Source organism: Aythya fuligula, chromosome 23 (assembly GCF_009819795.1).
Source record: "Aythya fuligula isolate bAytFul2 chromosome 23, bAytFul2.pri, whole genome shotgun sequence".
NCBI lineage: Eukaryota > Metazoa > Chordata > Aves > Anseriformes > Anatidae > Aythya > Aythya fuligula.
In genome coordinates, this window is record NC_045581.1 from 7344884 (window position 1) to 7370894 (window position 26011).

Genomic DNA, 26011 nt, shown 5'->3' on the forward strand with positions numbered 1-26011 from the left:
CCACAGCCCGGCTGCCAAGCCGCACGGGAAACACTGGCAGTCGCGGTGCTCGCTCGGGCTCTCCTCACAGGCGACCTGGGGCCGCTCCACTCGGGCCTAACGAGACCGCGGCGCTGCCCAGGAGCGGCCCCGGGGCCGGCGGCGGCACCCCTGGAGGGCGCAGCCCCTCATTGGCCGGGCCGCCTCCTGCCGCGGGCTCTGATTGGTCCAGCCCCCTGCCCCGCCCCGCCCCGCGGCCGGGCCGCCGGCTGTCAGTGCCGCGTGCGCGTCCCCGCGTGCCGCAGGAGGCCCCCGCGAGGCGTCCGGGCGGGGCCGCGCGGTGCTGGGCGCACGGCGCGCCCGGGGACTCGGCTCTCCCGACAGCTGATTTGCCGGCGCGGCTGCCAATCGAGAGTGAGGGCGGAGCTCTTCGGCGTCGCGCTGACAGAGGGAGTTAAGCCCCGCCTTCTTCCGCTTCCGACTGGATAGCTGAGCTGTCCTGTTCTTTTTCTTTTTCTTTTCTATTGGGCAGCACCACTGTCAATCGCGGCGCGGGGCGGGAACTAGCGCGAGACGACAGTAGGCGGGAGCAGAACAAACCCCGCTCAGGGATTGGTCTAAAAGCCATCAGTTCGCGAGCCCCTTTTCTGCGACTGGCTCTCCTGGCCGTCAATCAAACGCGCGGGCGGGCGACCTGACCTCGCGGGGGCGGGACCAACTTCCTGACGCTCTGATGGGCCTCTTCGGCCGTCCGTCTGCCCCTGCCCGCCGCCGATTGGCCGGGCGCGCCGTCATTCCGGCGCCGTCAGCCCGCCGATTGGACGGCAGCGGGGGAGGTGGGGGCGTCGCGCGGCGGCTGCGCGGGGGGACGCGGCGGGGAGGGACGGGCCCGGAATTATTTTTATTTCTTTGTTTCCAGGGGGGGAAGAAAAAAAAAAAAAAAAAGAAAAAGAAAAAAGGCAAAAACAAACAAACAAACAAAAAAAAACACCAAAAACCGGAGCCGCCCCGCCCCCACCCCGCGCAGGGAGGCGCCCCGCGGGGCCCGGATGCTGCAGCCGTGAGCGGGGCCGGGCCCGGGCCGGCGGCATGAAGCGGCGCAGCGCCGAGTGCAGCAAACTGCGGCGGCCGCTGAAGCGGAACCGCATCGCCGAGGGCATCTACGGCAGGTACCGAGCGGCGGGGGGACAGCGCCCCGCGCCCCGCCCCGCCGCGGCCCGGAGCTGCTGGCCAGGGTCCTGCCGCCGCCCCCGGGGGGGGGGGGGGGCTGGGGCTGGGGCTGGGGCCCCCCCATGTCCGCGGTGCCCTGCGCCGGGCCGGCCGGGAGCCCTATGGCGGCCCCCGCGGGCAGCCCCAGGCGCTCGGCCGAGGCTCCCGGCGGCGTGGCGCTGGCACGGGCGGGGGCCAGGCGCCGCTGAGGGCTCGCCGGGCGCGGAGCGGAGCGGGCCGGGCCGGCGGCTTCGTGCGTGCGGAGCCCGGCCCGGGGCCCCCGGCGCTGCCTGCCCGTGGGCCCGTTCGGGGCGGTTGTGAGGGGGCTGTCCGGGGGCTCTGCCGGCCTGAGCCAGGAGGGCGAGTCGGGTAGCAACGCGATCGTAACGCGTTTCTGAGGAACGAGGAGTTTGTTGCCGTGGAGGGCAGCGAGGGGACCTTTGGCAGCTGTGGTAAGGACAGGGTCCCCGCTCTGCTTTGAGTTTGGGTTATCCGTGCAGCTGCTGGGAACTTGAGCCTGTAATTCAGAGATGTTGTGCACAGGTAGCGTCCCGTGCACCTATAGATTTCTAAATTAGTGAAATTACTCTAGATACTATAGCCATTTACTCAATTTATCTTAATTGCTACCCTCCGTTTGTACAATCCCAGTAAATGCAGTTATCAGTAGGGAGCATCATAGTGATACAAACAACACAGCCAGGCTGAACAAATAGCATGATTGGGATACTTGAATCTTTTAGGATTTTTGTTTGTTTTTTTAAATTAAGAGGAATCTTCCCATCCTTGTTCCGTGGTGCAGTTCCCCTGGTCCAGTCTTTCAGTGCAGAGCTAGTCACAACTGTCCCAGGCAGACACATGCGAACGTAACAGAGTTGCAAAGCTGGAGAGTTTTGGAGCAGTTGAAGGAATGAGAGAACTGGACTCTGATGGCAGGCTTCACTACAGGTGCTAATCTGTAACAGTGTACAAGAAGTGATAGAAAAATATTTTCTAATCACAAAACAGTCAGAAACGTAAAATACTGGGTTGCATTGAAAAATTAATATCCTGGCTCTTTCCACATTGCTTTTATACCAGCTTCTGCTGTATCCTTTTAAACAAGCTTTTCTAAGGGCTCACTGCCTTTCTTACTTGGAATTACACAGCTGTAGTTCTTACTTTCCTCAGTGTTCACTCTGTAAATTTAATGGCCTCAGCCCTTCATAAAGACTTCCAAAGTTATTTGTGAATAATCTTCCGTTCCCCACCTCTACCTTCTCCATCAAATTTTCAACAGCTGCACAATATTATGTGCAGCCGTGATAAAGACTTAGGCCGTTTAGAAGTACTAGAGAACTGTAGCATTGTACAGTGGAATACTGTACTGTACTGTGATACTTTTCCGCAGAAAGAGTGTTGTTATCATTAAAACCTTACTGTGCCTTCAGTAGATCTCCCGAAGTAACAAATGGTTGGTAGGCAGGGATCACCAGATCTTTCGTTTCCTTAGTTCATGTTCAAAATTTTGCCTTTGTGCTTCTCAAGCTGTCTGTTGCTATTGTTCTATAACATGTGAGTGCCTAACATCTTATGCCTTTGACACTGCTCACACATTAATACTACAGTTGTTAATTGAAGTGTTCATTGCAGCTTGTCATCGGTTAAGCAATTAAAGTTTGCTTGTTACTGCTTCTTTCTATGTATCCCAGTCCTCATACCGGATCTATTTGAAATCCTCTGCCTTTATTTTGGTGCTGCTTGTTTTGTCTCTACACAGTCATGTTGGCAGTTCGTACCAATTTGGTAGCTGATTACGTTTTGAGAGCAATCCCACTTGCAATTGGCCTAACTTCCACATCAGCTGACTTCTGCTCCCTGTCGTGGATTTTCAGACTGTGGTCCTTAAATGCTCTGTGTTCCTTTAGTGCTGGGATTTTTTTTTAGCCCTATGTATATTGCTTTTTATCACACGCATTACCTGGGCTGGCAGCCAAGTGAATGCATAGGAGAATGTGTATGTGTCTGTCATCTCTCAGTGGTGACTGAGATACCTGCTCGTGGGATAAGGGCAGTTCATGCCCCCGGGCATCTAATAGCATCTAATGGGGTGGCATTTCTTGATATCGGGATGTCTGTGCTAAGATACTGACGTGGTTCTGCATACTGCCTAACTTCTGATATAGCTTATTTCCAAGGACCTGATTTTGGATTCTGCCAACAGCTAAATAAACTGTAAGGAAGAAACAGTTCACTACTAACCGTGGCCTCTTCTTAGGCTTTATTTTTAAACCCATGATGATTCTTCCTACTGATTTATTCTGGCACTTTTTTTTTTTTTTTTTTTTTTTTTTTTCCCTCATGTAGAAAGCTTATTAAAAAAAAAAAAAGTTATTTCTAAACTGCCCCTGAGGTCTGTAACAAACAAACAGCGCTACCTTTTGTGGCTTTAGACTTGAGAACTGAATTTAAGTTAGTTTACGTTTAAACGTATTCTGTTATGTAAACCATAATGGTACGTGTGTTACCTCTTCGTTCTGCCAGTAACTTTCATTCCATGCACACTGCAGGTCCTCTTGATTTATTTCATATGTTCTGGACTGGTGTTTTCAGCTGAGTTACCACAGTGGGCTGATAGCTTCTCTTGTTCCAGCACTACAATACTGATTGCTGATTATATACATGTGGTTCAGCCAGACTGATACACTTGCTTCCAGAATTACTGAAAAGAGTTCTCTGTTTTGTCTACCAACACTTACATTTCCATGGTTCAGTGATTTGTGTGTTCTGTACTGTATCGAGATACTGAATAAGTAGTTGGGGAGACTTCCTGGGATTCTTTCCTTTTGGAAAACTGACTTGGCAAGTATTTTGCATAATAGTTTCCAGTATGCATACCACGTCCCAGCAGTCATGTTTTCCCTCTTGCATACATGCCGTGCTCATTCCGCACTGCTTTTCTATCCACTAATGATAGTTGTGTGTGTATGTAAACACACGCATATGTATAATGCTTTTTCCTTTGAAAATTTCCACTGGTATTCATCATAGAATTACGGAATGGTTTGGGTTGGAAGGCCTTTAAAGACCATCTAGTTCCAATGCCCCTGCCGTGGGCAGGGACACCTCCCACCAGCTTGGCTTTGGGCACTGCCAGGTGTGGGGCAGCCACAGCAGCTCGGGGTAGCCTGGGACAGGGCCTCACTGCCCTCATAGTGAAGAGTTTCTTCCTTATAGCTAATCTAAACCTACCCTCTTTTATTTTAAAGCCATTATGCCTGTCCAGGTAGATGATGTCAGTTGCTCTCCCCTTATCCCCGTGCAGTGACCCCATCACAGAAGGCCACCAGATTTGTCAGGCATGATCTGCCCTTAGCAAGGCCATGCTGGCTGTCACTGGGCACAGCCTTATTTTCCACGTGCCTTAGCGTTGTTTCTAGGAGGATCTGCTCCCTGATCTTGCCCAGCACAGAGGTGAGACTGCCCGGCCTGTAGTTCCCTGCGTCTTCTCTTTTTCTCTTTTCAAAATGGGGGTGGTGTTTCCTCTTTTCCAGTCACTGGGAACTTCACAGGACTGCCACAACTTCTCAAATGTGACGGGCAGTGGCTTAGCAACTACATCCGCCAGCTCGCTCATGAGCAGTGGATGCATCGCATCAGGCTCAATCAACATGTGCACGTTCAGGTTCCTTAGGTGGTCTTGAACCTCCCTCACTGTGGATGTTCAGTAAGCATCCCAGGCATCCCAAATGTTCTGTCTGGCATCGGATCGGTAACCCTGAGACTGTGGTTGCTGACCGTTTGGTAATTTCATATGTGTGTTAAACTTCACCTTTGCAAAGTCTGCCTCTGCATTCAGTGTCCTGCTGGTCTCAAGATGCAGTCTACGGCACTGTAATTATATCATGAGTCAGGCTGCAAAATGAAGTGTTCCATCAGCTCAGCTGAGATTCACTTTGCAGTATGTGGGGCAGGGCTTCAGATACTAGTGGGATGGAACAGAGGCTTCATTTGCTATCAGTTTGGATTTGGGGTACCTAATTGTTTTTACTTCCATCGTTGGTTTTTGTTCATTTGTTTTTTTTTTAATGCTTTGACATTACAGCAAGAACAGTATCTAATTCTATGGGGCAGTGAAAAGAGAGGAAAGAACAAGAAGAATGGAAAAAAAATAAAGAGGAAATGCCATCTGGCACTTGAGTGGGGAGGATGGAGGAAAAGTAAGGCGGACAAATAGTTATTTGAAAATTCAAAGAGGGAGAATTGACCTTTTAATGGAATTTGCAGTACTGTTACCACTGCTCTGTCCAGTTCAGTACCCTGTTCTCCTCATCAATGTGTTCATCCTTCCCCCTTAGCCCCCACCTTGTATTACGTTACAAGACTTGATACGATATGCTAGTTTTATAGGGGAAGCCTTGTCCTTAAGCCTCAGACAGATCACTGAAATCAGCTTTTTTGATGTGTCAGAAAATTAATCATCCAGATTTTAGGCATTTCTTTGCAACCAATTTAGGCGTACAACCTTCCTCCCCCTGTACTGAGAACCAACTCAGAACTATAACTGGCATCATGGAATATGTTTGAGCCTTCCTAGTGGCGTGAGGGCTCATGAGGTTAGAAGGCACCTCTACCTAACGAATGGTGCTTCTCAGTGAGGACACTGACACAGCAGCTATAAAAATTGGAAAAAGGTGTGGATGTGCCCAGAAAGATCAGTGAATATCCGAGGTTCACAGGCACTAAACGGCTGGTGCTGGATTCCAGAGGAGCACTGGCTGGCTGGGGTGTAGGATGAGCATGTTGGAAGGGAGGCACACTGGGGACAGCGACTACATACCAATAGGAAAGCAGAGAAAGGAGAAATGGTGTCTGGAAGGAATTGGGAGACTGAAGAGCAACGGTGAAGTAGGAGTGGCTAGAAGAAAGCAGAGAAAGGGAAGAGGGCTATGGCTAGATTGTTTGTCTTTTATTTGTGCAATCTCATTTGAAGGGTCTGTCATATTAAGCAAAAGAACAGAAGAGTGATCAGCCTGTCAAAATGAGAGCTTTGCTACCTGTTTTTCTCTAGGGTTGCATCCTTGGTGGACGTTTCTGAGCTATCACTAATTGAAGTGTTCACCAGAGGGGGGGCTTTTCATTAAGCACTTGTAAATTAACCTTTAAACTGCGTGCTAGTCAGTAACAGCAAGTCTTGGTGTGCACCAGCCCTTTATAGAAGAAGGGAAGTCGAGATTTTTGCTCCTTTCTTCCTCCTCCTAAGAGCCACTGCTGCCTGCAGCCCCCAGTGTGCCGCAGGGACACCCGAGCTGGTTTTAGCCTGGCGGTGTAGGTGGCTGTGCCGGAGCTCAGCACGGTTCGCGGAGCTGGCCCACCCGGAGTGGGGAGCTGATGCCTGCAGCCTGCCACCAGTCCCGGGTTTAAAGCTTGGGTTGAATTCTGGGCTGCAGGCTGATGTGGATGCAGCCCTCTGGATGGACGGGGGGCAGCGTGCCCCGTTGTCAGGAGTCACTGGAGTAGTCTGAGTGCAGTCCCTTGAAATGTTTTAGTGTGCGTGTCTGCACGCGGGCCCGTGCAGGTGAAGACGTGAACAGAATGTCTTGCACAGCAGTGAGCTTCATTGTTGAGATAACAGAAGTGGATGAAGGTTTTTATAAAAGGAAGAAACTTTCATGCGTCTTCAGTCTTATTCTCACGAAACTCTTCATTGCTTTTGAGCCCTTCAGATGGCCAAGAAGCAGGATCTGTACTGCTGGGCGAGCCTTACTGCAATCATTGCATTGTTACAATTCCACTTTGAAACGGGGGGAGCCTCAGCATGGCCTCTGGGTTTGATAGGAGTGGAATGTAACCGTAATCTTATTCAGCACGTGCTTTAACTTGGATTGGCACCTAACAGCTGAATTAGTTCCGACAATTCTGTGTTGCTAAGAAAAATCCAGTCTCTGCGGATTTCAGTGGCAGAAAAGCGTGCAACAGCCAGCACTTGAACCCGGGAAAAAGCGCCTGCACAGCTGCTCTGCCAGCCGAGCAGCCAAAATGGTGATTGCCCACACGAGCCGCCCTTCTGCTTGTGCTCGGAGCCGCACTCGTGCGGTTCGGCAACGTGGCCAAAGCGAGAGGCGGGGGGGTGCCGGTGCCGGGGGGCGGCCGGGCCCCAGGCCCGCAGCGGGACGAGGTCGCTGGGGGGCGGCCGCTGCTCGGAGCCTGCCCGGGGGCTGTGTCGGCAGCAGCCCCTGCCGGCCGCGGGCCTCGCCGCAAGCCCGCTGCCTTTTCTGCCCTGCTCAGCCCGCGGGCTGTGCCTTTCTTCCAGCGGTGCGGTGCTGCGGGGTTAAGCCGCAGCGCAGTCGGAGCGTTGGCTGGGCGGAGGACGGCAGTGTGTGCAAGCACAGCCCACCGGGACGGGGTTTTTGCTGTGGCTTTCATACATACCTTGTTGTAGTCTCATGTAGCTTCGTTCCTCTACAAGAGCAGTTTTCAACTAAATGCCTGGGACTGGTTCCGTAAACACTGAAAAAAGCTGAGTCTGACTTTCCTAGGTGTGCACGTCATTAATTTCCGTGCCATTCAAGAGGCTACAGGAAGCACTTCAACTTCTTTGCGTATTCATTTCAGTCCCACTATGTTAAGCTCCAGATATATTGTTTTTCAGGTTCCACTACAAGTGGAGAAAACACCTTCAAAAAGGGGGGGGGGGGGGGGGGCAGAGGTAGGTTAAGTGTAGGAATATGTACTTACTGCGTCCTAGACTTCTGAAATGCATTTTCTCTAGACTGTTGTTAAGAATTAGTACGAATTTAAAGCGTGTACTTGCAAGTACACCAGAGAGCATGTATGTGTTATTGTAGCATATATTAGGTTCCACCTCAGAAATTCTTCTCAGGGGCTCTAGTCACAGTGAAAACCTTGGAACTGGGCTCTTTGGGGGACAGCCTGATGGCACACAGTAAGTGAGAGTAGCTAAGCAAAAGCTTTTTTTGGTGGGTAAAGAGGTAAGGCCAGGTCAGTTGATAAATGTCTTTTTCAGGGACATGCAGTTAATCTTTGATGGAGGAAATGATTTGCAAGCATTTCCTTGGTGTTGGCAGATGAAAAATAAATTGCAACTTCTTGCAAAAATCATATCAGTTGTATGAGTTTGAAACTTCGTCACTATCATTTGAAGGATTGGAAAGGTTTGTGAAATACAGAGAGGACTGGATCTTATTAAAGGTTTCCTAAGGAGAAACATTCAGAATAGCTCTACATCATGCACGGAGCAAAAGTACGTGCAACAGTTTAGCAATAAGACCAGTAAAAATAAAATTAAAAAAAAAAAAAAGTTTCCCTGATAATAGCCTTTCTTTCTGTGTTTTCCTTCATCATCTTGAGACGAAACTTTATCTGAAGTGCATCGAGCAGGTTGTTCTACCTGATCTGGTGGGAGGTAGAGAACACTTTTCACAGAAGTCCCCTGTTGTGTATCTTCTCTGATGCTCTGAATTCCTTCCTCAAAAAGCCACGTCAAATTTCTGCGCTCCTCGTGGACCCTACCTGGCATAGCGTGTGCTGACTCTTGGCAACATAGCAATAACTGTCCCAGGGCAAAGTTCTGCTGGTTATGTTGGAAGTGTGATACAGAGGGAACAATAAGTTACTAAAAGGAAAAACTGTCCTTAGTTTTAAATATATATATTAAAAACAAAGCAAAAATAACTTTGTTATGAGCCAGTGTAGTGCAAGAAGGTTGCTTTTTGATGAACTGCAGTGGTACACTAGGTCTCTGGGCTTTGGTGGAAAAGGGTTTTTGCTTGCTCCTTTGTAGCAGAATGGATTGGGCTTATCCCTCAAGTGCTCCTGTATTAGTGATGATCTCAAAATAATTTGACCTTTGTAGCCAAGATAGATCATTAATGGTTCATAATCATGGATTAAGAATAAGGGAGTGTAGCTTTAAAATAATCAAAAGAAAAACAAAAAAGTGGTCTCAAGACTCATGTGCCTCCATTTTTTTTAAATGGATCTATCTACTTGAATATGGATATTGTCATATATAACCCTTTGACAATTCAGTGTCAACACACTAACTGCTATAGTTACAGGTTTAGATTATATCCAAATTTGTTGATAATGCAGTTTATGTTAAATGTGGAAAATGAATAGTCTGAGGAAGGGAATACAGAATCTTCTAAGCTGCAGGTACAAGAGACTACGAACTGAAAGGGAGGTGTTTCAGCTGTGACAGCATCCCTATTTGCAGGATTGCTTTGTAAAAATACAGTGCAAAGCTAAAGAGAGGTTGTCGCTGAATGTCTTGTAAGAGCAACAAGCCTTCTATAAAGGCTCTTCTAAAATAAAAATATAAATAACTTCATTAGACGGGGCTCAATTTTAACGAAATAAAGCTACCTGTTTTGTAAAGTAATTTTGAATGAAATTTTCTTACCTGTATTACAGTTGCCTCCAGTTCTTATTCCTGAACATTTAATTAAAAAAATAATAAAAAAGTTATTCTGTTTTATTCTTTCTATTGAAACACTGATTGAAATTACTTTTCTTTTGCTTTACAGTACCTTTCTGTATCTGAAGTTCCTAGTAGTGTGGGCACTAGTACTGCTAGCAGATTTTGTCCTGGAGTTCAGATTTGAGTATCTGTGGCCATTCTGGCTCTTCATCAGGAGTGTTTATGATTCTTTCAGATACCAAGGTTTGGTAAGTATAACGTAGAATTACTGTGATGTTTCAGCGTAAATGCCATGTTACACAACTAACTTATTAGTAGTTTTGATCACTTTAACAAGAAGAGGAATTTTCAAGTGACTAAATGATCTGTGCTCAACTCTTGTCTCTCTCAGACTTCCTTTTTCATCTGTGGCAGGTGGAAGTGAAATACATAGCTATCAAACTACTTGCTATAGGCAAATATTGTTTGAATTTATGAGATCAACGAATTTATTGAGATCCCTGTATAACAGATTTTCTTTAATAGAATACAAAAGACTTTTAAAATACTTATTACTTTCAGAGAGTAAATTACACTGCTGATTTTGATTTTTTTTTTTTTTTTTAAATTTAATATTTTGCCAGGAGGTTATAGTAACGATAATACTACGTGAACAGTTGTAAATATAGTCTTCAAACGAAGTAGTAAGGAATGAATATAGCTGTTTGGAGACTTTTTGGAAGAGCAGGCAGGAAACAAGTATTCTCGAGTTCTACATGTTGTCCTTTCATTGGATAAGTTTGTATTGTCATCACCTAGACTGCCCCACTTCTTTACCCCAGTTATAAACAACACTAGTGTTTCCATGTTGAAATCACTGTGGTGTCACCATTAAAAAATAAAATGATGTTTGCTGGAATAAACTGAAACACTATTCTTCTCCCCTACCCTTCCTTTCTTTTAGGCCTTTTCAGTATTTTTTGTCTGTGTAGCATTCACATCAAATATAATATGTCTGCTCTTCATACCAATACAATGGCTGTTTTTTGCTGCCAGCACGTATGTATGGGTACAGTATGTCTGGCACACAGGTAGGTCACTATTCTTTAACTAAAATTTACTAATTTGAATATATATCTTACAGTCTTCAGTAGCATGTGGAAACTCTCTTCTATTTGTTAACACATTTGCTTTAATGTACTTTTGTTATAGTAATTTTGTTGGTGTTGTTATCTTTAGTATGCTTATGTGCAATTGATACTTCTCTGGGTGCATCTTCTAGAAGTCATTTAATGACTGACTGATGGAGTTGATGGTATAGAAGCAGGAATTCCAGACTAATAAAAAATATTTTTTTCCAACTTCAAAACACTTCTGTAGCAGCTCTACAAATACTGATCAAATGCAAAAAAAAAAGTGAAATGACGTAACACTCATTCCAATCAGACAGCATGTTAGTCAAATAAAGGAAAATTACCACATTTTCAGTTCTTCTTTATCAAATCTTTGTGCCATGTGGATTCAGCTTCAGATCAAAAAGGTTTCTAATACCAATTTTGTTATTAACTCTTACTGCGGTTGTGATAATGATTGCTCGAACAGTCTGAGACACATGGAGAAATTTTCTTCCCTGACTTTTTTTTCTCATCCTTAAGGTTGTCATTGTTGATTGTTTTTAGAAATCCTGGAGTTCTGGTGCAGCAGTTGGATTTGGGAGATGGTTTAGTTTACATGAGTGTTAGTACTTGACATGAGTTATGTATCTGTCTTTCCTTGGTCAAAAAAAGTTGCAGGATAGCATGGATCATTTCTCAGCTTACAGGTGAAAGCAGTCATCTTTTTGACAAGTTAGTCATTTATAATAATGACAGCATGGGAGCTAGTGGGAGAGACTATGAACCAGTTGCTGTCCAACATAAAGAAAATTTAATTTAAACAACAACAACAAACCAACCCTGGAGTTCTTCTTAGGGTTATATTAAGACATTAAAATGATATCTGAAGTTGTTCTCAGAGCAGATGTTTAGAAACCATAAGGGAAAAACGTGGTGGGCCAGTTCTAACTCTAGTTATTTAGCTCTTTTAATATTTTGCTGCAACCTTAGGAATTAATCTTTTTCAATGCTCATCTAAATTAAGGGGGATTTGGTCTTCTTTTTTTACTGAAGTTATGATCTTTTTAGGTGGTAGGTCTACCTAGTTGAAACATTCAGTCCTGATTAGCTGAGAGTTTTTACTATGGGTTTCTAACTCATGTAGAAGGTTATTCAGGAGAGACCAAAGCATCAGGTCCTCAAAAAAATACTCTTTTGCATTTGAGACTTGTTTCCAAATAAGTACAAAGTATGTTGATATCAGTGCATAATCAAAGACTTCATTTATTTTTCTGAAGCTTGTGGCATGCAAGTGGAATTGAATTGTTGAATTTTATAGTGGCTATATTACAGGCAACAGTGTTGGTTTCCATTGGCCAAGAGGACTATGACCTTAGCTTTGGCTACTGTTTTATGTTGTTACCAGTAGTGCTAGAGAGAGAAATCTGGAAATCAGTAGTGTCCTCAGTGTCTCTGTGCTGTAGAGGTCTGAGTCAGATACCGTTGTCTGCACTGCTGTTTATGGAGTAACCAGTACCATGCTTCCTCGCTCCTGTTTTCTCAGCTGACTCGCTCGCTGCTGGTACTAAGCTATACCTAACTTGGAGTGCAAAAGTAGTCCAAGCACACCACTTCTGACTCAAAGATCATAAGCTGTAACATTACCTCATCTTCTGCAGATTCTTCCACTTGTGTTCCTTGTCTGTATACAGCGTTGTGCCAAGCTATTTCATTAGCTGTACATCTGTTATTTTTCACTGGTGACTTGTAAAAGTAATAAAGCAAGATAAGGAGACAAAAGTTTAGAGTTGTTTTAAAATAAAGACATCTTAGATACTTTATTATGCAAAAAAAAACAAACTCTTGCAATTCTATTTATATATGTCTGGAAATTTTCCTTGACTTTTGGAATCTTTTAAAAATAACTTTGAAATATCTGCTGCTTGTAATGTTACTAAGATGTTCCTCTTCTTCCCCCCTCCGCTCAATAGAGAGGGGTGTGTGTTTACCAACAGTATCACTGTGGATACTTTTCGTTTATATCGAAGCGGCAATTAGATTTAAAGATTTAAAAAACTTCCATGTAGATCTTTGTCGTCCATTTGCAGCACACTGGTAAGTTGTATTTTTTTTTCTCCTTTTTTTTTTTTTTTTTAACTTTTATTTTGCCAGAAAATTTGATGTTCAGGGTTTGACAGTTTAATTCACCCCTCTCACAGCTGTCATTAAATATTCCATGCAAAATGTAAACACTAACCAAGCACAGTTGTTCTGAAAATACAGTTCTTGTGAACTGTAGGGAATTTGTAGCATGGATATTCCTAGCATTTTTTGAAAGTTCTTGCTATTCATTTATAAATTTTATATAGATGATAACGAATATATGATAAAAGTAGCATAACAATAATTTCACTGATAATTTATGCATTCCATTAAGAATTTTATTTTTTTTCCAGTGACAAAGCACTCCTCTGTCCCCCTACAATGATAATGGTTCTCATGACTGTCTAATTTCATAATTTACCAGAGAAGGTGAATAAGCTTCAGCTTGAAAGTGTTGTCAGAAAGCAAAACAATCAAAGAAACCCTACTTACTACAATAGTTCCTTGTAACTGAAAAGAGTGACTTCAGGCAGAAGACATAACTACAGAGTATCCATACCTAGAAGAAATGCACTTTTAACTCCATATGTTTTTAACATAGTGTGCATCAATCATATTAGGTTTAAGACGTGTTCTTGGGGTCATTCGGTCCAGTTTGCTGTGATACAGTCTTCAATAAATTAGGCATCTGTCATTTTAATTTATATTATCTGCATCGCGCAACAAGTCCCTTAAACACTAAGTTAATTCTATATCAGCCTACAAAAGCAGTTTAGGAACTGTGAAAAAAGGTCTTTCTGTTGCTGAGCTGGATGCAAACATTTCGGATTGTCATCAGTGTTTTAAAATCGTAGCTGCAGCTGACTTTACCCAGTATTACATAGAAGTGTTTGCAGAGATCATATCAGGTGCATGTGCACATGATTCCTGCATTCTGGAAGCATACTTAGAAATGCAATTTGCACAAAGCCAATACTGAGCAAAGAGTGAGAAGACTCCAATACTTAATACAGTCATCTGCATCTGAGTTTTGCCCTGATCTAGGACACCTTCAGTGTTCAGAATGCAAATTCATGGTGCTTTGTTAAAATATTTGCCAGAGATGTATGTATTTATATACAGGGATGGTTGTTCACTCCTCAAGTATCCCTGTTAATAAGTAAACTAGCATGATTTGTTGGCATTCTGTATTGCTTGTGAAAACTGCAGAAAATAAGAATATTTAATTCTACGTGGTGAAGCTGGTATAAATAATTCCAAAGTTCTGCCACCCTTCTGTCATCCTCGTAAACAACTGGAAAGGCAGAGCCTGGCTGAAAGTGAGGATTTTTTTCATACCTTACCTGTCAGTAAGATAAGTGGGAGAAATAAATTAGAGATTAGAAGTTGTTTACTTCTACCTTTAAGGTCAGTCTTCTAAACCAGGAATTCTCAAAAGCCATTCACTGCCCACAAGAGGTGTCTTAATTGTGGTCACCCTCAACAGCGCCAGGTGGTTGTTGAGGCTGTACCTCCAGGGATCCTTCTAGCTGTGGCAGGGCTGGGTGATGGAAGGGTGCTCTAGCTCACAGACTTGGTCCCCACCAGAAGTGCAGTAGCCCCAGAGCTGTATGTTCCAGCATCTTTGTCAGCTCCTATTTCTCAGCCTGTGTTGCAGTAAGAAGGTATCACAGGGCCTGTTGCAGAAGCAATCTTTTGCAAAACCATTGCTTTGTCTCTACAGGGCGGTGGAAAAGGCATATATGTTCTTAATTTCGAGTGTGAAGGGATGGGACTAAGAATCAGTTTCTCCTTTCAGTCTTCTGGTTAGATGTTTATTATGCATTTCCCAGCTTAATATATATTAAATGTCCCTTTAGGGGAACTTAGGAACTTCTGTTGTAGTTGGCTGTTATCTCCGTAACGGCTGTGTAATTTGTACTTGTCTGAGAGCTGTCTTTGCTATGCATAGTGCAGCTACATTGTTATAACCTTTTAATCTATGCTACAGTTAATTGCTGTCTGTAACAAACCATAATTTTATCTTGGTAATGTCATCTCTACACTTTAAAATATATCTTTATTGTAGTACAACAAAAAAGTTTCATATATTGCTTCCTATGAAAAGTTGTAATCCATATGTATTCGCAGCTTTTGGGTTTGTTTATTTGCTATTATGATTACATTTTGAATAACAAAGTTGCTTTTTCCTAGTATTGGCTACCCTGTTGTGACTTTGGGCTTTGGCTTTAAAAGTTATGTCAGCTACAAAATGCGTTTAAGAAAACAAAAAGAAGTTCAGAAAGAGAATGAGTTCTACATGCAGCTTCTCCAGCAAGCTCTGCCCCCAGAACAGCAGATGCTACAAAGGCAAGAGAGGGAGGCAGAGGAAGGTAAACTGTACTTATTACTTAATATTTGCTATTATCACCTGCAATTAAAAAAAAAAAAACAACACAAAAAGCCTGCTGAAGAACAGCTTCTCTAGTCCGTGTTGTTATGATGTGAGTGTTGTGAGTTTAGAGGAGACAGAAATTAAACTTTTGGCAGTGGTTAATATGACAGTAGAAACGAATTATATTCTAATTAGTTTCTTACTAGGAACAACATCAATCTAGTAGGCAGCGCTCTATGAAGATGGAATTATTATTATTAAACATCTAGGTTACTCTTTGCTGTCTGTAAAGTGGAAAAAAATCTGAAATTGTCACATGGCTTCTATTGTTTTTTGTTGTTGTTGTTTTGTTTTGTTTTGCTAAATAGACTCTAATGATTATCATCTGCATATTTTTCTATGTCGTGATGTTGATGGATTCTAATAAACTATTTTTTTATTTTGGTATTACAGCCAAAGGATTATCTGAGATGGATTCCTCAATACTTTTGCAGCACAATGGAGGCATTCCAACCAATAAAAAAGTATCTGCAACATTGCCAGAGCTAGAATATAGAGAAAAGGGAAAAGAAAAGGACAAGGATGCTAAGAAACACAACCTTGGAATAAATAATAATATTTTGCAACCTGTAGACTCTAAAATACAGGAAATTGAATATATGGAAAACCATATCAATAGTAAAAGATTAAATAATGATCTTGTAGGAAGTACAGAAAACCTCTTAAAAGAGGACTCATGCACTGCCTCATCCAAAAATTACAAAAATGTTAGTGGAGTTGTGAACTCCTCGCCTCGCAGTCACAGTGCAACTAATGGGAGCATCCCTTCATCATCTACTAAAAATGAGAAAAAACAGAAATGTCCAAGCAAGAGCCCAAGTGCACATAAGGACTTAATGGAAAATTGTATTCCTAATAACCAGCTAAGCAAACCAGATGCATTGGTGAGGTAAGTTTGATTTGAGCATTTTATAACAGCCTTCTTCAACCTCTCTGGGTGCAAGTACATTGGATATGCTTTTTTATTGTTTGTCTTTGGAAAATGTAATTTATGATCTCGTAAAGAAAACAGAATTTTCTAGGAATGAAATAAGATAGCAAGGAGATAGTCCTCTTGGGTTCTGTTCCTGACTTTTGCCTGTGGTTTGCTATGCAACCTTGAGCAAATTGCTTGCTTTCTACCTCAGTGTGTGATACTGGCCTACCTCACAAGGGTGTCATGAGTCTTAGTATCTGTGACAGTCATTTGATAGAAGGTGTGAGAAAAACATGGAGAATCATTATTTTAGAGCTCAGTGGATGTGTTCTTGACAAATGTTCCTAGGAGTGACCTTTACATCTCCGGGGAATTCGGTGGGTTTTCATGCCTGAACTAGTTTTGGTTTTTACTTTGGTGGTGATGCCGTTTTACCCCTCCGAAGTGTTTGGCATTTGGTTTAATCTTAATTTTACAAGTACACTTCATTTTACAAGTGATACGATGGGACTGAGGAAAGTGGAGAACAGAAAATAAAAAGCATTGGGAATGTAAGGCAGAAATCTGTGAGATCTCTTCCTCCAAGCCTTTTTCAGGCCATTGTCAATATAGTGCATAGACTGTTCAGAAACAGAGTAACCTTTCAAAATGCCAACTACTTCAAACAATTCTGTGCAGAAGAAAAATAAGTAACTCAGCTTCTTGCCTATGCATTATTGTCATTTTGGTAATAAAAAATGCTCTGCGGAACTGCTGGCAGTAGTCTGGTACTGAGAGTGGGAGAGCCTCAGTGCTGTGTGATTGCATTGGCAGCTTCAAAGAAGTAGGTTCCCTTCAGGGGATGGATGCCTGTGGCTTATGCCAACAGATTGGGCAAGAAGAGAACAAATTTAAAAAAAAACGTGTCTCTTGGAGAAGCTCTCAAGTGCCCTCTGGGTGATTTAAAACTTTAGGTGAATAATATAGATTGTTTTTAATTTGTGTGCAATTACCAGATGATTATGGAGATGAATTAATTGAGTAAGCAAGGGCGTGCTATTCATCAAACAGTTACCAATACTTAGAAGTATTAACTCAGCCTGAGTTGTCACTAAGTTGGTCTGTCAGTCTTCCAAGAAGCACTTGGAAAAATGCTCTGTCTTGCAGGTGATTGTTCATTGATCTTCTCTGTTACTGAGATCAGTAAAGGTAGGCAGTGGTGCTAAAAGAAAGAAAATCCCTAAATTTCTGCTTATACTGATGACAAACTGAAAGAAATTGACCTTGGTTGTATAAGCAGCCCAATGTAATAATCCACAGCTAAATCTTCATTTTAAAAACAATTGTGTTTCAAAATTACTTGAAGTTTGTACAGCAACAGAGAAAATTTCTTCTAGAACTCAAATTGTCCCCCTTTGTAAATAGGAAAAAATATTTTTCCAATAAGCCTGGAAATAAGAGACTTAAGCAGAAAATGAAATAGTAGAAACAATAATAGTATTATTTTGTCATTTTGTGTCACTTATTGTGTCATTTCTCACTATAGCAAGTCATACAGACCGTTACAGGGAGGAGGAAGGAAAACTCTCACCAATCTGTGCTTGCAGCAGCAAAGCTTTTTTTTTTTTTTTTTTAAGAAATTGTATCGGTTTACTCTGATGAAGTACTTCCACTTTAGAAATGGGGCAACAGAGAAGTGGCTTTTTTTTGTTTTGTTTTTCTTTTAATCTCCTTGTATTGTCCTGAAAATGATGGATGACCTCTATATACAGAGAAGAGCTTTTAACTCCTCTTTTACAGCAGAAATTTAGGCTAAAAATATTTGCCTAGACTTCATAAGATGGGTGAGCATACAGTTAGAGATGTAAAAAGTACAGAGAATGCAAAAAGTACATATTTTGGAGGGGAAATTACGACTTTTTTTTAATGAAATTGTATCTAATTTTGGCAGGTCTGGTGTCCTGACGAGAAAAGCCAACTAGGACACATTTGGTTCTTACATTCTGACGGATTACTAACTTCCTAATTCATTTTGGATAGCCAGGAAAATTCGTTTGCTCTATAAATTGCAGGAAAATGTCTGCTATAGTATTGGATTGTATTTCTGAGAGTAGGCATCCTTTCTGCTCACCTTTGTGTGCACTCCACAGATCATAGAGGCTTCCACTTTCTTTACAGTGCAGTCTGGACCAGTCCTGCGAGCTTTGCAGGTACAGAGCCCTCGCTGAAACTGCCACAAAAGCTGTGAACCAGATGACTTAAGTTGGAATAGTTGTGAATACCCTGTTACCAAAAATACTAATTCAGCTTGTAGTGTGCCAGCTCCTGACTTACTCAGGCATTACTTAATCAGGGCCTCTTTTTCTGGGTTTCTAAATATCTGTAATAAATCCAGATGTATCATATTTGAGCAAGTTTAACATAGTTGTAGATATAGGCAGAACAGTGTTTACAGCTGTCTTTCTTTCACTGGTACCACTTTATTGTAGAGTGGTATATTGAAATTGTTTATGAATGCTTGTCAATATGAAGTGTGTGCATGTGATTTATGTGCATAGCTTTTATGAACTGTTGTTAATATTTATGAAAATGTATGTTAAAACCAATCAGTTGTTGATATGCAACAGTTAACGCTTCTGACAACGTTAATAATTTTGCTCTTTGCAAAACACTTAGTCTCTGTTTATTAGAAGATTTTAATTGGACTCTTACATTGTCAGCCAGTGACTGTCCAGCTCTACCACCTAACACACTGAACACACAGACCCCCATGAAAATTCATACTTAATATCATCTGCTGATGGATTTTCCATTTTTGGCTTGTGTGTGATGGTTAAATGGATGAATGAATCTTTGGTAATGTTTTCAAATTCTTTTTCTCCTACAACAGAGTGCAAGATGTTGAAGTGATTTGTGGTCTTCATTATGAAATGTTCATTTGCTTAGTACGATTACTATTTGCCTAGTAAGGTTTTTTTGTTTGTTTGGTTTTTACATATACCTTTGACCCTGATTTATACTATATTAAAAGAAATTTGTCTATACTTTCTAGTTCTACGGCCCTAGAGGTAAGCTCAAAGAACAGTGTAGTACAGCTGCAGAATGTAGGATCTGAGCATCTGAGTTTTTTGCTGTTAGTTCATCCCAGTAGACTTCTTTGGTTGAGTTTCAGCCTGTTACAGATACTCTTCTATGAAATTCCAAAAGTTCAGTGATTCCACATTTAACCTCTTGATTTGTTCAAACAGGATGACATCATGCCTTGTGCTGTCACATCGCACACTGGCATTTTAGGTTGAGATTTTCTTGCATCGAAGCCCAAAAAAGTAAAGTGTCTCATTATGAAGACAAAGAGCTATAACCTTTAATCTGGAGTATTGAATGTCACTAAGAGCAGTTCATTCTGGCTTTTGTGACTATTTTCCCCAAATCGTAATGTTCAACTAGCATTAAGTCTATGGAACTTCAGGAAATAAAAACATCTTTCTTCTTTATAACCATTTAAAAACTTAAATTGATAACTGACAGGGCAAATGAGGATAGCACGCGAATGACTGAGAGGCACACAAAAAGAGTTATTGACAGTGCTTGCAGAACATGATTTGATTGATGTATTTTTTTAATTCTAAGAAGCAATAATCTCATTTTAAAAAATGTGGGGAAAAATGAAGGTGAGCTGGGTGACTCTTCAGAAACTGGTGCTTTGTTTAACCAATTCTAGATGAAAATATTTTAATTAATAAGCTTCCATGAGTCTTCAAAACTTTCCAAGGCTACAATAACTGTGTAGCAGATGGTCTGTGTTCAGGAGGAATTAAAACTAAATTTGCTGACTCCTGAATTGTGGATAACTTAACACGTACTTTTTGTTTAAAGTGTACATCTTGTACTTCAAGAAAGACAAAAATGTTTAGTGAGAACTCACAAGTGCACTCCATAGCTCAGCTATTGCTAACAATTTGAGAAACGTAAAACGAGTTCATCTGTTCATCTGTCAGCATTTACAGTTTCTCAATTTCAATTTACTATCAGTTTTATTTCTACTTTGAGTGGAAAATGTAGTTCCATAGGATGTTTTACAATGCTGCAGTGCAGTGCGTGGAGAAAAGCTAAATTCCTGTGGGGAGTTATAAATTGTGTGTATAGCTGTACATAGAGTTATATATATATAGTAACACAGATTATTCAACAAAGAGAGACGTAATTTCTTAGTTGTTCAAGTAAGGAGGGTTTAGGGAGGCAGATAGTATGATGTTTACTCTGCGCTTATTTTTATATAATGTGCTTGAACCTTTGTGTATCTGGGAAGTTGAAATTGTCTTCTAAAATTGTCTATCTTAGGTTGGAACAAGATATTAAAAAGTTAAAGGCTGACCTGCAAGCAAGCAGGCAGATCGAACAGGAGCTACGTAGTCAGATCAGTTCTTTGACTAACACAGAGCGGGGAATTCGGTCTGAAATTGGACAGCTACGGCAAGAAAATGAACTGCTCCAGAACAAGTACGTGTTTCTGCAAATCTGTGTAAATTAGTTGCTGATGACTGTAGTTTACTAGAAGGGAAGTATTATGTTAAAACTCTACAAAATTTAAGGTGCTTGCCTGCAAGTAAAGCAAGACCTAATTGAGACTAGTGACTGGAATTTATGTTTAGTAAATGAACTCCTCTGTTAAATTCTATACCTGCTACCTTCCAGATTGCACAACGCTGTACAAATGAAACAAAAAGACAAGCAAATGATCAGCCAGTTGGAGAAGAAACTAAAGGCAGAGCAAGAGGCAAGAGCCTTTGTAGAAAAACAATTAATGGAAGAAAAGAAAAGAAAGAAGTTGGAAGAAGCAACAGCTGCACGTGCTGTTGCATTTGCTGCTGCTACAAGGTAGTTGGTTCTAATGTAGAAGCAACCTCAGCTCCAGAAAATGTTTGAAATGGAGCTGTTGTCACTAAGATGCACTTTTTACCATTGTGTACATAAAGGAGTAGTTTGTATTCAACCTTTTTCTTTTTTTTTAAAAAAAGCTTTATTTTTGTTGAGGTTTGTTTGTGTTAAGACAGTGGGAGGATGGGGAGGTCACCTTCCATTAAGTTCAGTCTAAGTACTCATATCCGTTAAATGCAGGATGATGAATACACTCTAAATTATTGGTTCTACGTTGATTGTATTAGCAGAGGGCTATTGTGCCCTGTGGATTAGTCCTCTTATGAGGAATATCCCATTTCACGTGGGGACTGTGAATCAAAGTTGTGTGCTGTGTCCTTTTGGCAAAAATTCTGTCTTTATCTCAAATCTCAAAAATATTCTAATCTAGCCAGTGACTACCAGTGCTCAGCACAGTGATGTTTCAGTAGTAATGTAGGTGCATAGATGTAAAGCTTTTCAAGATGAAAGCATGGCAGAAGTACAGATGACTGCAGTGTTCCTAATGTCTAAAAATAATTATTTCTGCTTTTCTATTCTCCATAGTTCATAAATGTTCCAAGCAATTTCCTAGTACTTGAGGCATAACATTAGGTAACTCCTTGCAGCTTGTTGCATTGTTGCCATAAGGGAAATTCACTTGCTGAAAATAACAAAGTTCGTTTCCTCTTTTTATCCTTCAATATTTATATTAATTTTTCATGTTATAAACAATTCAGGATTGTCAGCCACATTATTTTTTTTTCACAATCTTCCCTTTTATTGTTTTTCCTACAGAGGAGAATGTACTGAAACTTTACGGAATCGTATCCGAGAGCTGGAGACAGAGTGCAAGAAGCTAACAATTGACATAAAGCTGAAAGAAGATCAGATACGAGAACTAGAAATGAAAGTTCAGGTAAAAAGAAAGTACCAGGGGCTTAGGTCAGCTCACAATGAGTGCTTTCAGACCCCTGAAACTGGTGAATATCCATAAGAGGCAATCAACACCTTTAAGTATTAATCTCTTCAGATGTTTTTCTTCCTTGTCTTACATCAGGGTTTGTAAGAATATGGGTATGAGAAGTGTTAATCGTCTCATTTCCATACCACTCAATTATTTGAATGATTTAGATTTTTCTTTTCTCAGAACCAATGGTCTGGATAGACTGAGGAGAATATACATGTAATTTCCACAACATCTTTCCTATAATGTGAGGAACTTGTAGCCAGTCTACATCATTATAAATTTCATTGTTGGCAAGTAGGATTGCTTACTCAATGTAGTCATAATCACTAGCCAGGCTTGGATTTTTTGGTGAAGGTGTTTGGATATTCAGCACAGTTAGGTTCAGTGTGGGAGGTATGCTGAGATAAAGAAATGCCTCTCATGACACAGTCAAAATAGCTTAAAATGTGGTGCTTGTTTAGTATCACTTTTAACTCTCTAGCAAGAGGTTAGTCCCCATTCTAGCCATTTTCCTTGTGTGAAATGTTTTCATATTCCACAACTTAGCTCTTTGTGCTTCCACGAGAGTACCGTACAGCTTCACAGCTGGCTCTTGGAACTGATGAGGTGGATTTCGGGCGGGGGGGGGGGGTGTCTTGATGATACAGATCATAGAGGGCTGAGAAGCAGAATGAGTGGTACTTGATCACTGTGCTGAAATTATTCTTTGTACAATATGGCTTTAATCACTTATGTGATGGTCATGTGTTACTGGAGGTAATATTACAGTGTCCTCAATTAACTGTCATCTTAATTTTACAGTATTAATACCAAGCCCAGTAGTGGTGTGCTGTGAGGAAGAGAAAGACTTCTCGGTATATCTCATGTGTGAAGTCTATATGAATAACATTTGTCCCAATTACTCCTACAGGAACTGCGGAAGTACAAGGAAAATGAGAAGGATACGGAGGTGTTAATGTCAGCTCTTTCAGCCATGCAGGATAAAACACAGCACTTAGAGAACAGCCTGAGCGCAGAGACAAGAATCAAGTTGGATCTGTTCTCTGCATTAGGAGATGCAAAACGGCAGCTGGAGATTGCCCAAGGTAATATGGGATAGTTTAATTCAACTCAGTAGTATAGACTGGAATGGTGAAAACATGACAGAACATCCTGCCTTTTTATGTAGGGTTGTGCTGCAGTCCACACTCAGGAAAGCTTGCAGTGGGATTTTGTCTTATAAATCATTTTGAATGTGAGCCTAAGCTTTCCAATTGATTTAATTTCCCCAGGTTATTGAACTAGGCTGATAAATATCAAGACAGTGTTTTAATTTATTTTTTGATGATTTTTCTGCATTTTCATGAACCCTAAAGCCTGAAGAACTTCTTTTAAAGAGCTAGAAGATAAAACAGTAGTTGCCATCTATTAAGCCCTTGCATGGAATCTTAATAGCATGTTGATACTCCTGAAATAAATTCAGCCTAAATGTGGGGAAAAAAAAAAAAAAACAACACACAAATAAAACGGTGTCTTACACTTCATGCCATGGGGTAAGCAGCTGACGCTGGCGTCTGTCTTTGGCTGCCGTTGCAGCCACCAGAGGGAGCGTTAAGCCAGTATAAAAGCTCTTGCCAGACTGTCCTTTGTTCAGCCGTGCAAACCCTGAAGGAAAATTAAATAACGTTTTGATTTAGCATCCATTTGATTTCCTTGCAGAAGCTTGTTTGGTTGCAGGAAAATCTGATTAGAGTAAGAATGTCTTTTGTTTTCATTTCATTGGTGTTTCTCTTTACATAGTTACAGAAATTGATGTAATAATTTTATGAGTGTCTACAAAGGGAGTTTTGAAAAATGGTGAGAATAGGACAGTTTTGAAAATAAGGAAAATAACACATTTAATAAGCTTCTGCTTGTAAAATATGAACTGGAAAGTGCAGAAAAAAGTGAGCCACAGAAATAACATTTTGGTATTGTGCAGCTGTGAATCCAAACAATGCAATATCTAATATAAGTGCCGTGTCTACTTGCATTATGTGGTAACTAGAGATAATTAAACATAACTCACCAACACACACTGGCAGTTGCAAGAGTTGTGCTTTCACTGGTATATAATATCAAAAAAATGAATGTCTTCTGGGTGTTTTAGATAAATGGTGGAGGGCAAAAACATACAGCTGGTTCTAAGTGATGCAATTTGTTGTTTCAGGGCAAATCATTCAAAAAGATCAGGAAATCAAGGACCTAAAACAGAAGATTGCAGAAGTTATGGCAGTAATGCCCAGCATAACATACACTGCAGCCACCAGCACTCTGAGTCCTGTTTCCCCACATTACTCTTCCAAATTTGTGGAGACCAGCCCTTCTGGACTTGATCCCAATGCCTCCGTTTATCAGCCCATGAAGAAATGAATGCCAATTTTCTTTTTGCCCAGTAATTTTGTCATGCTGAAGGCTTCACACAGGAGTGTCTCTTGCAGTCAAGATGAAATTGTATTGTGTGAGACTGTATTCGTTGTCATTTAAAACAGGAAAAAAGAACATCTGGATTGACTAGAACTGCCCATCAGTTTTTCTTGTAAATTTTTAGAAAACCTCACAGAACTTTTGCGATTTATTTTCCTTGGCCAATGCATTAAAAATAATTCTTGGATTTCAAATAGCCAATTTTGCCTTCTTATGTACTCCTGCATGGTTTCCTCTTGAAAAATACAGGGCTTTGCTTGATTTTGAACCCTTTCTTTTTTTTTTTTTTTTTTTTTTTTTTTAAACAATCAAGTTGAATTTGCAAATCAGATTCATTGAGAAACAGTGAGGTAAAACCTTTGGTTTTTACAGTGAAAGGGTTAAATAATCTATCAAAGCTTTGATTTATAGTCGTATTAAATAAAAATACATGATGTTTCAGAAGATAATTTGGTTACCCTCTCAAAGGACCAAACAAATTCTAGGGACGTTGTTTAAGCAAAAGAAGAAGAGAATAAAGAATGATATGATGGTGGTTGTTGTGTGAAATATTTATATTCCCATTGGTGTTTCTAGTGATTGATAATTGCTAACAGTCTTGTTCACAGTGCCTTGGGAAAAGACATTTCAAGAGGAAACTTGATAGTTTAAACTATTTTCCCCCCTTCACTGTCATCTAGCTTATATATCAAGCTCATTACAGTCTACTGCAAATTGTACTTGGTAATTTGGATGTTCATTATAAACCAAAGTTACATCTTCTGTTTATTTTGATATAAACTCAGCAGTGTTCTGTAACTTGCCTTGATTATACAGCATCATGGAAGGCACAATATTAATACAGGAAGCGTTATTGTGAAGGCGGAATTGTGCAATGTACTGTATACAAGAGACTGTAAAGCTGGCTAATAAAAGCTGCAGTTCTGTTTTTTTTTATTATTTTTATTATTATTTTATTCTACCACGATTTACACTCTACATCACCTTGTATTTGACAGTTCAAATGGAGCAGAATATTTTTCAGCTTTTGTGCCAAGGAGTTTTTAAAGAGTTTTTAACAGAAATTCATAAATTGCACAAAGGCTTAAAGTCAAATGTATAATATACGCTGATAGAAAGTGTTTGCACTGGTAACTTCTGAAGTGTTTTAGTTTTTTGAGGGTGGGGATTGTGGAGAGATGGGAAGCAAAAATGTGCTAAGAAGTAGCAGAATTATAAACCCAGCATTATGATTTTGCAAACATGCAGTGGACTCTGGAAAGACAAAGCTCTTCTCAAGAAAAAACAACAACAAACACCAAAAACCTTATTTCTTTCAAGTTTCATGGTAGTTGGCATGTATGCCTCAATTAAAAAAAAAAAAAAATGAAGTAGTACACCAGTCAGTAGAAGTGTTAAAGTTTCATAATTTTACTCACAGATATCTTTTTGGGATAAAACTTATGGCTCTAGCCAGGTGTGCATGTTCCTGTCATTTGCATTTTTGAATCATCTTGTATAATTGTCACCATAAAAGTGTTACTCAGAAATGTCATAGTTTTTTCATCTTTGTGCAAAACATGAAATAGTGTCACTGAGTTTTTTT

General features: G+C 41.0%; 1 protein-coding gene across 2 annotated transcripts; it reads left to right on the top strand.

Annotated features, from left to right (window-relative positions):
* Positions 1–924: 924 nt before the first annotated feature.
* On the top strand, positions 925–24691 carry MACO1 (macoilin 1). 2 transcript variants are annotated; one of them, XM_032202176.1, is made up of 11 exons: positions 925–1148; positions 9717–9858; positions 10554–10680; positions 12675–12798; positions 14980–15158; positions 15614–16109; positions 20457–20615; positions 20811–20993; positions 21810–21930; positions 22892–23066; positions 24170–24691. In XM_032202176.1, the coding sequence occupies exons 1-11, from the start codon at positions 1069–1071 to the stop codon at positions 24370–24372; spliced, it is 1989 nt and encodes a 662-aa protein (XP_032058067.1). In that variant the 5' UTR covers positions 925–1068; the 3' UTR covers positions 24373–24691. The 2 variants fall into 2 exon arrangements, with proteins under 2 accessions (XP_032058067.1, XP_032058068.1); XM_032202177.1 differs by lacking the exon at positions 925–1148 and adding an exon at positions 1649–2136.
* The last annotated feature ends 1320 nt before the right edge of the window (positions 24692–26011 follow it).

Excerpts from the sequence above, each read along its gene's own strand:
- MACO1 (XM_032202176.1), top strand. The coding sequence starts at position 1,069 with ATGAAGCGGCGCAGCGCCGAGTGCAGCAAACTGCGGCGGCCGCTGAAG. Across the intron at positions 20,994-21,809 it reads GCATTTGCTGCTGCTACAAG|AGGAGAATGTACTGAAACTT; the intron begins GTAGTTGGTTCT and ends TTTTTCCTACAG. Across the intron at positions 23,067-24,169 it reads GCAGCTGGAGATTGCCCAAG|GGCAAATCATTCAAAAAGAT; the intron begins GTAATATGGGAT and ends TTGTTGTTTCAG.